At 39.3% G+C, this 12,696-nt stretch overlaps 1 protein-coding gene across 2 annotated transcripts in view; it reads left to right on the top strand.

Annotated features, from left to right (window-relative positions):
- Nucleotides 1-12,696, top strand: part of hydin (HYDIN axonemal central pair apparatus protein) — a 56,528-nt gene that overhangs the window by 29,418 nt on the left and 14,414 nt on the right. The window contains exons 41-71 of one of the 2 annotated variants that reach the window (XM_040006825.1): nucleotides 638-810; nucleotides 1,072-1,146; nucleotides 1,307-1,490; nucleotides 1,601-1,742; nucleotides 3,086-3,212; nucleotides 3,291-3,384; nucleotides 3,510-3,601; nucleotides 4,106-4,225; nucleotides 4,524-4,685; nucleotides 4,847-5,041; nucleotides 5,174-5,374; nucleotides 5,540-5,772; nucleotides 5,865-6,047; nucleotides 6,219-6,338; nucleotides 6,423-6,582; nucleotides 6,663-6,835; nucleotides 7,031-7,229; nucleotides 7,344-7,437; nucleotides 7,854-7,947; nucleotides 8,039-8,204; nucleotides 8,287-8,369; nucleotides 8,579-8,725; nucleotides 8,889-8,979; nucleotides 9,482-9,686; nucleotides 9,869-10,101; nucleotides 10,201-10,349; nucleotides 10,512-10,707; nucleotides 10,878-10,974; nucleotides 11,449-11,688; nucleotides 11,785-11,927; nucleotides 12,449-12,673. In XM_040006825.1, the coding sequence (XP_039862759.1) occupies nucleotides 638-810; nucleotides 1,072-1,146; nucleotides 1,307-1,490; nucleotides 1,601-1,742; nucleotides 3,086-3,212; nucleotides 3,291-3,384; nucleotides 3,510-3,601; nucleotides 4,106-4,225; nucleotides 4,524-4,685; nucleotides 4,847-5,041; nucleotides 5,174-5,374; nucleotides 5,540-5,772; nucleotides 5,865-6,047; nucleotides 6,219-6,338; nucleotides 6,423-6,582; nucleotides 6,663-6,835; nucleotides 7,031-7,229; nucleotides 7,344-7,437; nucleotides 7,854-7,947; nucleotides 8,039-8,204; nucleotides 8,287-8,369; nucleotides 8,579-8,725; nucleotides 8,889-8,979; nucleotides 9,482-9,686; nucleotides 9,869-10,101; nucleotides 10,201-10,349; nucleotides 10,512-10,707; nucleotides 10,878-10,974; nucleotides 11,449-11,688; nucleotides 11,785-11,927; nucleotides 12,449-12,673 (4,796 nt within the window). The remainder of the gene's footprint in view (nucleotides 1-637; nucleotides 811-1,071; nucleotides 1,147-1,306; nucleotides 1,491-1,600; nucleotides 1,743-3,085; nucleotides 3,213-3,290; nucleotides 3,385-3,509; nucleotides 3,602-4,105; nucleotides 4,226-4,523; nucleotides 4,686-4,846; nucleotides 5,042-5,173; nucleotides 5,375-5,539; nucleotides 5,773-5,864; nucleotides 6,048-6,218; nucleotides 6,339-6,422; nucleotides 6,583-6,662; nucleotides 6,836-7,030; nucleotides 7,230-7,343; nucleotides 7,438-7,853; nucleotides 7,948-8,038; nucleotides 8,205-8,286; nucleotides 8,370-8,578; nucleotides 8,726-8,888; nucleotides 8,980-9,481; nucleotides 9,687-9,868; nucleotides 10,102-10,200; nucleotides 10,350-10,511; nucleotides 10,708-10,877; nucleotides 10,975-11,448; nucleotides 11,689-11,784; nucleotides 11,928-12,448; nucleotides 12,674-12,696) is intronic. The other variant, XM_040006827.1, reaches the window with a different exon arrangement.

Below are 12,696 nucleotides of genomic sequence, written 5' to 3'. Positions count from 1 at the left end.
AAACGGTTAAGAGCTGGGCTGCAGCGTGATTCAGCTGTCAAAGGAAAAGAGGGTGCGACCTGGGCAGATTGCCAGTTTATTGCATGGTCTGAAAAAAGCATCATCTTTAAAAACCGTCCCAAAACACAGATACATGTTTTAAAATCAGAAAGGTTTTAATATGGTTAGAAAACTGAAATTAAATTATGAATTTATCGTTGGTGTGAACAGGTCAAAACAAAAGACACAAAAAATAGCCTGATATCAGCCAGCAATACCAACTCTTTATAGCCTGACTCTCACATCTGCAGCCAGGCAAACACAAAGAGGACAGAAGAGTAAACCTTCTCTATATGTGATTGTTGATCTTTATTAAACTGTTTTGTTTGTTTTTTCATTTAGCTAAACACATATTAATAGTTGTACTACAAAGTGATGAAGAAAATGTACACGGCAGTATAAAAACTCATCAGAATTTAGAAAATGGTCTAAAAATGAAAATTTCCTTGGGACTAAACCATTAGAACCTACACTTACTGTATCCTCTGCAGCAAATTAAATGAAGCTTACCCCCATCCTTAGAGATATTTCAGATCTTTTACAGTAAGGAAGGATACCATAGCAGAAGAGTAACTAAAAATTACCCACCTGCTACCAGGTCTGGTCATTGAGGAAACGTCTGGATCAGGACCCACAGCACCTCTTGGAGCCTCCGATCCAAATTCATCGCCTTTTATACTAAATACAGCCAACAACTGTGAGGACAACAGTAGTGAAAATGACTCCAAAGCTCCCCTGATGACTGAAAATCAACACATTGTCCATTGTCTGGTACATTTTCTCAAAGTATCTCCGTATCTGTTGTCTTTGAGCTTTTCACAGGACTTTATTTTGTTTGTTTTTACTTTTTCTTTCTGTTTTAATGTATTTCTTTTCTCTATGAATTGGTGGTCTGGTCCTTGCTTTGCAGTTAAATAATTCATTTAAATTTCATTTCCTTTACACCTCTATACAAAACTATTGTATAAACTGTGAATACAGAGTAATTGTTACTCATAGAAAACCAATTTATTTAGTGTGATTTTGCTTCAGGGAGGAGATGTGACCACACTGAGGAGTCTGTTGCCTGAGCATTTACTGGTTGATATCCTAGCAGAAAGATTTCAGGTGAGGTATTACATGGTGTGTATATACAGAAAAGTGCAAACTGAATAACTCTTAGCCAGTGCTGTGCATTAAATTGGCACAAATAAGGAATGTTTTCTCTCATGTTTCTCTATTTATTTTGTAATTCTCTCTAATGTTGGTGCTTACGTTGTGATTACAGTTAAGCGATTGTTATCGTGGAATAGTGATTGATGGCCTGGACTCAGCGTACACTCGGGTTCCAGCGAGCACTCTGCAGGTTGTTCTCAAGGCCTTAAGTAACCACAAACGCATCTATTTGGTCAACTTATCTGACTCTTATACAGCCCTGAAGGCACGGGAAAGAGCTCAAAGCGAAGCTGAAGGTAAAATATTTACAGACAGAAATTCTTATACCTGTGAAAAGAACTTATAGTTGTCATGTTTATGTATTGAATTAGATAAATGACCAAAACTGTGTGTGTGTGTGTTTCAGAGGCTCTGCAGAAGGAGAAAGCTGCCAGGGAGGAACAATGGCTGCAGGACATGGATGAGGAGGAGTATAATGCTCTGCCACAGGAGGTGAAGGAGCGCATTAACAAAAAACACAGAGAGGAATTCCGACAGCAGAAGTTTAGGTACTGACAATATTTATTTTTTTCAGTGAGGTTTTAATTTCTAGTTTTACCAAACTGCACAAAGTCAAAACTGATGTTTTAGCTTGATGAAATGGACACAGTCATCAATGGTATGATCAACATGCCTAGTGAGGCTCAGTTCTCTGGGTGAAAATGCCTTGTTGATGCCAGAGGCCAGAGGAGAATGTCCAAACTGCTTCAAGCTGATAGGAAGGCAACAATAATTCAGATAACCACTTATTGCAACCCAAGGTATGTAGAAAAATCGGGTCCGTCCTGCCTTGTATCAAGAGTTCAGGCTGACGGTGGTGTAATGGTATCAGGGGTATTTTCTCTTGTTCCCTAAGTACCAGCTGAGCATTGTTTAAACACCACGCACACACAAGCCTTTCTGATTGCTGTAGCTGTCCATGTCCATCCCTTTATGACCACAGTGACCACATCTGCTGAGGGCTGTTTCCAGCAGGATAACACACCATGTCACAGATCATAGAGCGTCTCAAACTGGTTTCTTGATGGTCTCCATGAAATTCATTTCATTTTACTCAAATAACTTTCCTAGTCACACAGTCTCTATCCAATATAGCAGCTTTGGAGTGAAAGCTGAATCAGATATGCAGCTGACAAATCTGCAGCAACTGTTTAATTCTGTCATGTCAGTATGGACCAGGATCTCTGAGGAATGTCCCCGAATCCTTGTTTACTATGTTATGAAGAATTTAGGCACTTCTGAAAGCAAAAGGGAGCCCAACCCAGTGATAGCATTACATGCCTAATAAAGTCATCATAAATGATAAGGGAGGTACAGAGTGGTTAATCCATGGAATACAGATGATTAAATTAAATTTCATATTTAAGTTGTTAAGAAGAAAAAGAAAATATAAACACAAATTATGAAAAATAGCACATTGGACTGATTAAGTTCTGCAGTGAACACTTCCAGTTTTTAACATTCGTCTGAAAGGTGAATTTTTAATCAAAATGGCATATTCAAATAATACAAACAATAATAAATAATAAATACATAATATTTGCTTTAACATTTATATCAGTAATGGTTTAGAATATGGCATAAGCCACTATAACCACATTTTGAGGTATTTGATGTCATTCATTTTCTGCTTAAACCAGTTATAGACTTAGATTTACTATATCTACCAGGTAATAAAAGCCCTCATAGTGATCATAAATATAGAGACTTGAAACTACTTCTTGCTTCCTTCTACATCCAGGAATATTGTGCACAGTTTTATTTATGCTGAGCATGCACAGTTTCACTCAAATACCAGGAATATATTCAAGTTCAAATGAAGGTAACTAAAAACAATTCACTTGTGTGTAAGGGAGCAGATGGCGAAAGAGCTGGAAGAAAAGAGGCAACAGGAAGAGAACCAAAGGTTAAAAGAGGTGGGTGGAAAGAAGGACATTAAAGAACCATCAAGGAAGAAGAGCTTGCTGGGGGTAAAGCAGGTCTGTATCCAGTCTGAAGACCAGCAAATACAGAGAAAAATTAGAGCACTGAATTAATTTCTCCCCTTTCCTCTGTAGTCAACAGGGGCATTGAATGTGCTAAGGGCGTCTTCTGTTAACGACTCCAAAGAGCAATTAGGGGACACAAGAGAGCAATGTCATCTAAATGAAGGTGCAGACAAGTGTAAAAAAAAACATGTAATATTTTATAAAATGTAATATAGAGTAAAAAATGAAACGGTTTATAGAGTGCAGCATAATCAGTTACTGAGTGACTTCTGGTCATTATTCCTACAGAGCATCATAGCAAAGAGGCCGATGATCCACAGAAGCAGACAGAAGGAACCACAGGTTCTCCTCAACCCACAGACACACTGGAGATAGACAAGGTAGATTAGAGCTTAGCAACGATGTCAACACACTCAACCCCAGTGCATTATTTAAAATGGTAGATATGTATAGCAGACTAATTACCTACTTTGTAACTTACTGGAGTTTTTATACTGCATGTTTGGGATACATTATTTCATAAGATTGTGTAATGTTATACAACAAATCAGATATGAGGAATGATGGAATAATAAATTGAGATGAGTTCTTACTATTTTAACAACATGTCTGATTTTTTTCAAGTATGTTTTGAATACTTACTTGATTTTAATTTGAGAAAAAAGGGATTCAAGAAACAAAAGTACTTCTTGTAGGCCTATCTGTTACTATGTGTGCTGTGAAATCTTCAGCTTCTCTTACCGGTACTTTAGTTTTTAAAACCACTCAATGAAGAATTAATGATTTACTCTGCAATCCAGTGTCTTGCATTCTGCACAGGATCTAATTACATTAAAGTATTTAATTTTGCTTTTATATCTAACATGAATCATGTTTGTTGCCAGAATACAGAAACTGTAAATGTGAAGAGTGCAGGAGAAGAAAAAGAGTTGAAAGATGGAAAACAAGCAGGGGAGAGGAATCAAAAAGACAGAGCAAGAAGACAGAGCTTACCTGCTGGGAAGGTTTGTACAAATATGCCATTTAAGGGCTCTTTGTTAAGTCAATAACATAAAATCTGAGGCCTGTATTACAAAGCAGGATTTAGTCCAAGTAACTTTGGGTCCAATCCTGGGTTTTCCATACTTCTCATTCAGATGCTTCGTACTCACCTTGGTAACTTATGCTGTAAACCTAACCTGTTCTGGTGCACATTATGTTCTACATTAGAGGTTAACAGACTCACATCATTGCCTACTAACCATTCAAGTGCCACCATTCCTTCATTCTCCATTCTCCATTGCTCACCATACCCCCATTCAGTCCCGGGTGGAGAACCTGCAGTCTAAGTTCTGTCAATACGAGGAGAGCCAAGCCCTGGTGGAGCATATCCTGCAGCACTGGGACCGGCGCCGGGGATTGTTGTTGGTCCCACTCCCCACTGAAGATGCTTTAGGGTCAGCTGAAGTTACAACAGAGAAGCAGGTGTGCTAGCTGGCCAACACACCTGGTGGTCCTCCACCAGGTGGCCCTCCAATCCCTCCTTTTTTTTTTAACTTAAATGTAAGACTGCTTGGAAAATTGGAAAGGTGTGCTATAATTCTTTATCCTTGTTTGAATCCAAAATATTTTTTCCATCTACACAGTCCTCTGCTGATAAGAAGAGCAGGAGAGTCAGTAACAAGCTCATATCACCTTTGCACAGTCAAATAGCAGGACTGTCAGAAGCAGAGAAGGCAGACGACAAGGCATCTCCTCTGGACATTCCATATATTGTGTTAAATGTAACAGAAAAAGACTACATGAGCATCATAAGCAGCTCTTTGCCTGCCCTAGATGAGGTATAGCATCATTTCACAGATCTTTCATTTTTATAAAATTATTAATTATGTTTCTGTTGAAAATGAAATTGTTCTTTCATAAGTTTAAGATGAATTCCTAATCTATTTTCTTTTCTGCTTTGGTCTCATTAGGTGTTGGATGATTTAGGGATAGGTCCTAGTGGCCCTCCAATCCCTCCTTCTGTCACCTTCTCTGTCGTTCCTTTTCCCAAAAAACGAGAGCAAGCTAAACTAGAACAGACCTGTTTCACCTTCCTGGTTCCTTCAGGGCTGGATGAAAAGGACAAGGACAAGAAAGAGGACGAGCTGCAAGCATCCGTTTTAAAGTTATCGGTAATGTCTATACAAAAAAAATCATTCTTAATTTGAGGCAAAATCTGAAACACAAGCAACTTGGACCTCATGTCCATTTAACCCACACAAGCTTATTTTGGTGTTAAAAGCATGAAATTTTAGGTTTTTAAGTCAGAACACTGTTTGTCTGCTGTTTTTGTAAAGGAAGAGGCAACAGGCTCTAAAGGTCATGGCAAGGCCACCATTAAGGACAGCACAGTGGCGAAGGACAAGGATAAAACGGGCCGAGAGATTCACAGGAGCAAGAAACAGACTTCCACCAAAACAAAAGCACAGGGACCAGAGCGTCTCGGGTCACGTTCACATGCCTCCTTCCACCCCGAGGACACTGACCAGGAAGAACATCAAGCAAGCTTGGAACAAAAACGCAGCCATATGTAAGACGTACTGCAGAATCACTAATGTTCATTAGTGTTTTTTAATTTGTTGTTGGTGCTGCTTGTCTGAATGTGTGCTTGTATGCATTTAGTCTGACAGCATTTCGCTGGGTTGTGCCAGCTGGCGGTGAGATGGTACTCAAGATCTGGTTCTACTCAGAGTCACCAGGAACGTTTAAACATACCTTCAACTTTGAGATAGTCGGGACCCGGAGACTCAACCAGCTCATCTGCAGAGGAGTTTCTACCTATCCTTCCATCAGCAGTGATTACACGTCAGTCTGCATAGTGTGATGAACTAATGTAGTGAAATAACTGCAAACGGGGAGGTTGTAGTTGGCGTGTTGTGTTCTGCCTCACTTTGTAAAAATCTAGATCTATTTTTCACAGATGAATTAAGTTTGAAGCTTTTTAATAGTCTGACTTTTTGTGTGTGATTTCCACAGGACTGTGTTTCCCCACAGTAAGAAAGTCTCTCAAACTAAAGAGGGGCTTCTGAAGACCTATGTAATTAAACCTGGATACTTTGAGTTTGGACCTTTGCTCTGTGGCAAGACCAGAGACAGGTGAGAGGCAGAACGATGGCTATAAATGGTTTCATGTGGTTGTGGCTTTCTTTGTATTTACAGATTCACGTGTGTGTTTTCTAGATACAAGGAAAACAGGTACCCCGAGAACTCAGAGAAGCTGGTGATTCACAATAACTCATGTCTGGAGGCTGAGGTCCAATTCAGTTTCAAGCATGATACGCAGGCCACCACATATCTGTTGGACCCCCCAGCCATGACCCTCAAACCGAACCAGAAACAGGTAGAAGGTAGCACTAATGCTGTCTGATAATTTTACTCTACTTTCTCTACTTACATTTAAATACTTTTCCACCCTACAAGGAGTTGACGCTTTGGTCGTACCCAACAAAAGTAGGACAAATGAAGGACGGCTTGATTTGCCAGATCAAAGACAATCCTGAGCTTGTGGTCATTGAGCTTTCGTGCTGGGGCGTTCGGCCAGAGTTGGAGTTGGAAAGCAAGCATTTGCACTTTGACAGGATTTTGCTGCACAGGTACCAACATATACCGCAGTAATTCAGGGAACACGGATAACTATTGCTCAGTTTACAGATTCAAAAGTGAATTTGAAAAAAAAAAACATGAAGAATTTTCTCAAAAGAAAGGAGCTTCATGATAAAATCCAAATATGCCACAGTGGATAATTTGGGATTTCTCTCTCTTCACCCAACCTTTTTTATCCTGCCTAGGAGGGACAGCCGCAGCATTATGATGTATAATAAGACAGCTCTGCCAGTGTCCTGGAGATTGCAGGGTGTGGAAGAGTTGGGTGATGAGTTCACTGTGCCACAAGATCAGGGCATCATCTCACCTAACTCTTCTTTCCCTTTGAGCTTGCGCTTCAGAGCCCGAAGGCCACTCAATATTAAGAGAATCTTACGTCTGGAGGTAGAGTACAACCAGAGCAGTACTCATGCTGTAGTTAATAAATAACATGAAATAAATGAATATATTATAGACATGTTATACACACAGAAGTACATCATGTGGAGTTTTTTCCAGGTAGCCGATGTGGAGAAAATCCTAGGTGTTGTATACACTGAAAATATTCAGGTTACTGCCGAAGCCTATGACGTGGACCTGGAAATCAGTCCAGGTACAAATGAAACAGCTTTTCGTTTAAATGTGAAAGTGAATGTGGGCCTTTTATTGATTTAAATGCAGTAAACAATCCGATTTTGACCATTTTGAACCTGCACTTCCATTCTCCACATTTTATGCAAAAGAAGGAGTCACATAAAAATGATATTTAAGTTGAAAAAATGTAACAAGGATGTTACAGTAACTGAAAATCCATCATACAGACATTGTTATATACATTTATATTTCCTTAAATAATGAAAATTAAGTAGAGCTGCCTTTTTATCATGAGGAAATATTTTTGTCACAGAGAACCGGCATCTAACGCAGCTGAGGACCATTAACAGATAGCATTGCAAAATGACTGACTGAGTGGGTGGCAGGATATAATAACCACCAATAATGTACTACATGCTCATGTTTCTATGTCAGATGGCTGTCTTAATTTTGGAACCATCAGAGTCTTTGAGGATGTCAGACTGTCTCTCAGATTGAAAAACCAAGGAAAATATGAAGTATCTTACAAGTGAGTTTAAACTGGTAGTTTTTGCAATATTTTATTCATATAAAGGTTTTCATGGAACGGTCATTTAATTTTATTGTTCTCTTATCACAAGGTTTAATGTTGAGCAGACAGACCCAGTGCAGCCAGACCTAAACTCCATTTTCAAAGTGTCTCCTCAGTGTGGTAGTCTGATGCCCAACAAGCCCACAACAGTGAACATTGTCTTCAAACCTGATGTGGAAGTGTTCATTAAAGACCAACCTATCCTGCCTTGCCAGGTTCGATCCATAAAAAGTAAAAACTTTATTTAAAAGATTTAAATAATTGATAGCTGACACTGAGTGAGCTAATCTTTTGCAGGTGATTGAACCGAGCATTGGGACAGGAGGAGAAACTGTAGCTATCGTGGCGATCAGGGTTTCAGCCCGATCTGTTTTCACCAGGTGAAGGCCGATTCACGCTCTCACTAATTCTGCACTATTAATATATTATTTATTAATAGTGCAGAAACATTATTGTATTATCGTATTATAGTATAGAATTTGAAAAACTGTGTTTCTTTCATCTCATTTCCAGCCTCTTATTTTGTTCATATGAAGCAGCTTAGTAGTTGTTTTTTTGTTTTTGGTGTTTTATGTTCGTCTCTCTTCAGGTACAAGATCACACCTTCATCCGACTTGAACTTTGGTCCTCTGATCTATGGCAACAAGAAAAGCCAAAGCTTCACCATCGAAAACAATGGGGTCTTTGAGGCCTCTTTCACCATCTGCCGCATGATCACAGATCCCGTGAGGACAGGGTAGGCCAACAGAACACACAAAAACAACACATCCAGCACATGTTATTTTAAAGATATTTTATTTGCTCCACCATTTTTAGTTTTAGTTTTCACAAAACAAAATTTTGTAACATTTATTGTTAATAAATTGTGTATTTTTTTTCTTTTTACATTCTGGTCTCAGGGGTCCAGGTAAGACTATATCAAGAGAGACCCTTTCAGGGAGGCCCAATGCTGCCAAAATACCACCAGAATCTTTTCAGAGTTTTCTTCAGGTGAGAGAACACTGGTGAATTTCACACCAGTGACAGTGCCTGATAGATGGTCCTGTTTGTGGTTTTACTGTCATTGGACTCTTCATTAATTTTCTTAGAGTTACATTTTCTGTTTATTTTGAGATTAGTCAAGCTAATAATTACACATGAATAATCACAAAACAGTCCTGACATTTTTTCTTTCAGTTCCTTTGAGTTGTTATGGATTTACAAAAGTAAAACAGACAACATAGACATTGAAAAGGTCTATAAAGTGAATTAATAAGAAACATGATAAAACCCCTTAATTTTAACAGGGGAGCAATACAAAAAACGGTGATGATGGTCATGAAATAAAATTGTGTATAATTTTGTGTCTTTGATTTTTATGCTTAATAGTTTGTAAAGCAAAATAAACTAAATTCTGCTCTTTGACATTAAATTTGATTTCTTTTTGTAAGTACTCCTTTCAGTATTCTCATCACCTCTCCTTGCTTCTTCTGATTTTCCTGAATTCTTCCAGAATCGCCTCAGCGTGGGTATGTTCTCAGTGTCTCCCTGCATTGGGAGCCTACAGCCAGGGTCTCAGCAGCTGGTGACAGTGGACTGTGCAGCTGAACAGCTGGGCAGGTGGAGCCAGGGTCTGCACATTGACATCATTGGGCGTGACCCCTCAGACCATCCTGATGGCATACCCTACAAACTGCTGGCTGAAGTCTGCAAGCCAGGTGAGAGCTGCATGATTCTTTTTTGATCAGTAAAGCTGGTCAGGCTGAGCTCTACAGTTCTGAAATTACCAAAGGCATATTAAAAAGATTTTTGATCAAAGATCAAATTCTGTTCTAAACTTACTGCTAGCCGTTCTTTGACTTAAATCATATTATATCTAGCTCTTTTTTTTGGTTTCTAGGCATAGTATTGGATATGGCCTCCATCTTTGAGGAACACCATCTGTGCTGCAGCAGTAGCCAGCTTTCTTCAGAGCAGTTTTGCAATGCTAAAGGGATTTTTGTGCTGGATGAAAATAAGTTTATCTTCAACAAAATCCTGGTGGGTCAAACCAGCCGAGCTCGCTTCAAACTCACCAACAGCAGCAAGGTCCCCTGCATGCTCAGCTTGGCCATCAGAAGTGCTGGGCCTAAGGTGAAGTGTTTAAAGTCACAAGGATAAATGTATATAGGACTGTTTCTGTCTATCATAATGTAGGTAGAAGTTTGAGTCTAAAATATGTATGTTTTACAGTCATCCCGACACATTGAGGTCTTTGACTTGCCTGTGACAACACTGAGCATTCCCAGCCTCTCGCACGCGTTTGCTGTTGTCACCTTCACACCTCAGGCAATGCAGCATTACAGTGTTGTGTTTGAGGCCAAGGTGGAGGGAAGTGGAAGGTAAAGAAGCAAATGACTGTGTATGCCACTGCGGTGTTGTCTTTAGTTTTTCTATCCCTTTTTTATCCCTGTAACTACTGTATATAATAACAGAGTAACAGCACCGGTTGTTTTCTGCTGCTGACTTCTCCCACCCTGCTCTCTTCTCTCTGCTGGATTAAGAGTGACACCCACAATTAAGACCAGCATGCTGGAGTTTGACCTTTTGGGACAAGGCACTCTGCCCAGTGTTTGTGTGGTACGTCCAGGTCTGAGGAGCAGTAAAGGAAGCCCAGTGCTGCACTTCAGACGGGTACCGGTAGGGCGCAGACATATCCGACCCCTGGTGCTGTTAAATAATGGAAATGTTCCAGCTGAGGTGAGAAGAAGGAAAAATTCCAAATTTCGTCTGTTTATCCATTTTAAATTCAGTAAAACCAAATTATACCAAAATATAAATATTATTATTTACAATGCATTCAGAAACATAGCAAACAGTCTTGGTAGGATTTCATGAATAATGAATGTGTTTTCTGAAAATGTGTATAGGTCCAGATTGACATGCTGGATGAGCATGGTGTGTTCACCCTAAAAGCTGCGTCTGACAACATTAACACCTCCATGGACTCCACACAGCGTGCTTCAGGTAAATAAAACTTGTATTTGTGAAACAACGCCTACAGAAAAGTGCACTGTAATTTTAACTGTAATGTTTTAATGCTCGTTTTACCACGGCACTCTGAAAATACAGCTGACATTTCTTTAATCTAAGTCTGAGTTCTTAAGGCTGTAGTGTGACTTTCTCTCCTAAGTGGCCATCTTAACATTGCTGGGTACTGTCTTACATATTGTTGTAACGATTCATCGCATTAGCTGGCAGTTTTTCATAGTCCATGAGCATCAACGTGACCTTATTGCAAGAACTTCCCATTCAATTTATGTCCCAATTTATGATTTATAGATCCTAACCGACATGACTCGGTTTTACCCTGTCTTTTCTTTGAGGTCAAGTGTGATCTTGTTTTAGTTTAACAAATGCACTGAAAACTAGTGGGTGAGGCTTTAAACCATTCACACTTCCCACTCCTCAATGATTTCTGACATTTTTCCTTCTCCACAGAGCACAAATCGGTGCACAGAGTAAACCTAAAGCTGAAGATTAATGAACCAGTGGAGATTGAGGTTGGCTTCTGCTCTGATAAACCCTTGAGTGTCAAGGCAAAAATGTCACTGCAAGTGAAGGACAACCAGCAGAGCAACACTACAATAGAAGTAACAGGAGAGGCTTACCAGCCAATCGTCTCTCTAGATCACATCAGCAGGTCGTTGCAGGATATAGATCATGAAGATGAAAAAGAAGGTATGGCATAAGATTTTTTACAAAACCTCCTAATCTTGTGATTTAGTTCAACACAAGCTTGAGTCTTTTATTAAAGACCTAATTTCTTGTTTATAGGTAATTATGAGGTGCTGAATTTTGGTGACTGCCATGTAAACGTTCCATACAAAGAAAGTTTTACTATGACCAACCACAGCAGCAGCCAGGTGCTGAGGTTTGAGTGGCCCCCTAGTGGACCTCATGTCAGCTTTTCACCACAGGTAAAATATCAACAAAGTGGCAGAGGCTGTCAAAACTGTTAAATGGTGGAGCCAAAAAATACTTTTTCATAGCAGTGATAAAATGTGCATTGTCAAAGGTTGCTGGTTAGTTTGGCATTATTTTTGAAACAAAATAATGCCTCAGTGCAATCAGCATTTCTCTTGTGCAATAATTAAATAATTTGTGGTTTTAAATACGTACCAATGACTTTATATTCATTTATTTATTATACTTGCTCTTTTTAAACTTTGTATTGATGTTTTTTTTGTTTTTATATGAGCTTGTGCAACATAATTTCGTTCTGCGTTGCATATTTGAGGTAGTGCTGACAATAAAATGACAATGACAATAAAAAAAATCTTGAATCAAACCAGCGTCAACAAATAGTAAATACAGCTATAGACATTATTTCTGAACACACGCAGTTCCTTTCCTAAGACATTGATTGTAGTAATTTTTCATTTTCTCTTGCTTGTTTTACTGCCAGCTCAGGAAAACATTTAGCTGCTTATTGTTACAGGTGGGACACCTTCATGCTGGTTGCTCTAAGGAAGTGATTGTCACATTTAGCTCCAGCAAGGCAGTGACTCTGTCTCAGCTGCAAATGAGATGTAAGGTTTGCCAGGTGGAGTTCCAGCAACCTGTAGAGGAGGTAGCTGACTGGGATGACCAACACAAGACGGTACACTGGCTGAGTTCTTCAGAGAAAGCTTCAGATGCATCCAAACAGGCTGTAAAGGACAAGGTACATGTGGGCCTAGCTTATTG

Source organism: Simochromis diagramma, unplaced genomic scaffold (assembly GCF_900408965.1).
Source record: "Simochromis diagramma unplaced genomic scaffold, fSimDia1.1 OVJJ01000514.1, whole genome shotgun sequence".
NCBI lineage: Eukaryota > Metazoa > Chordata > Actinopteri > Cichliformes > Cichlidae > Simochromis > Simochromis diagramma.
The sequence above is the reverse complement of the archived record's forward strand: the minus strand, read 5'-3'. Positions and strand labels throughout refer to the sequence as shown.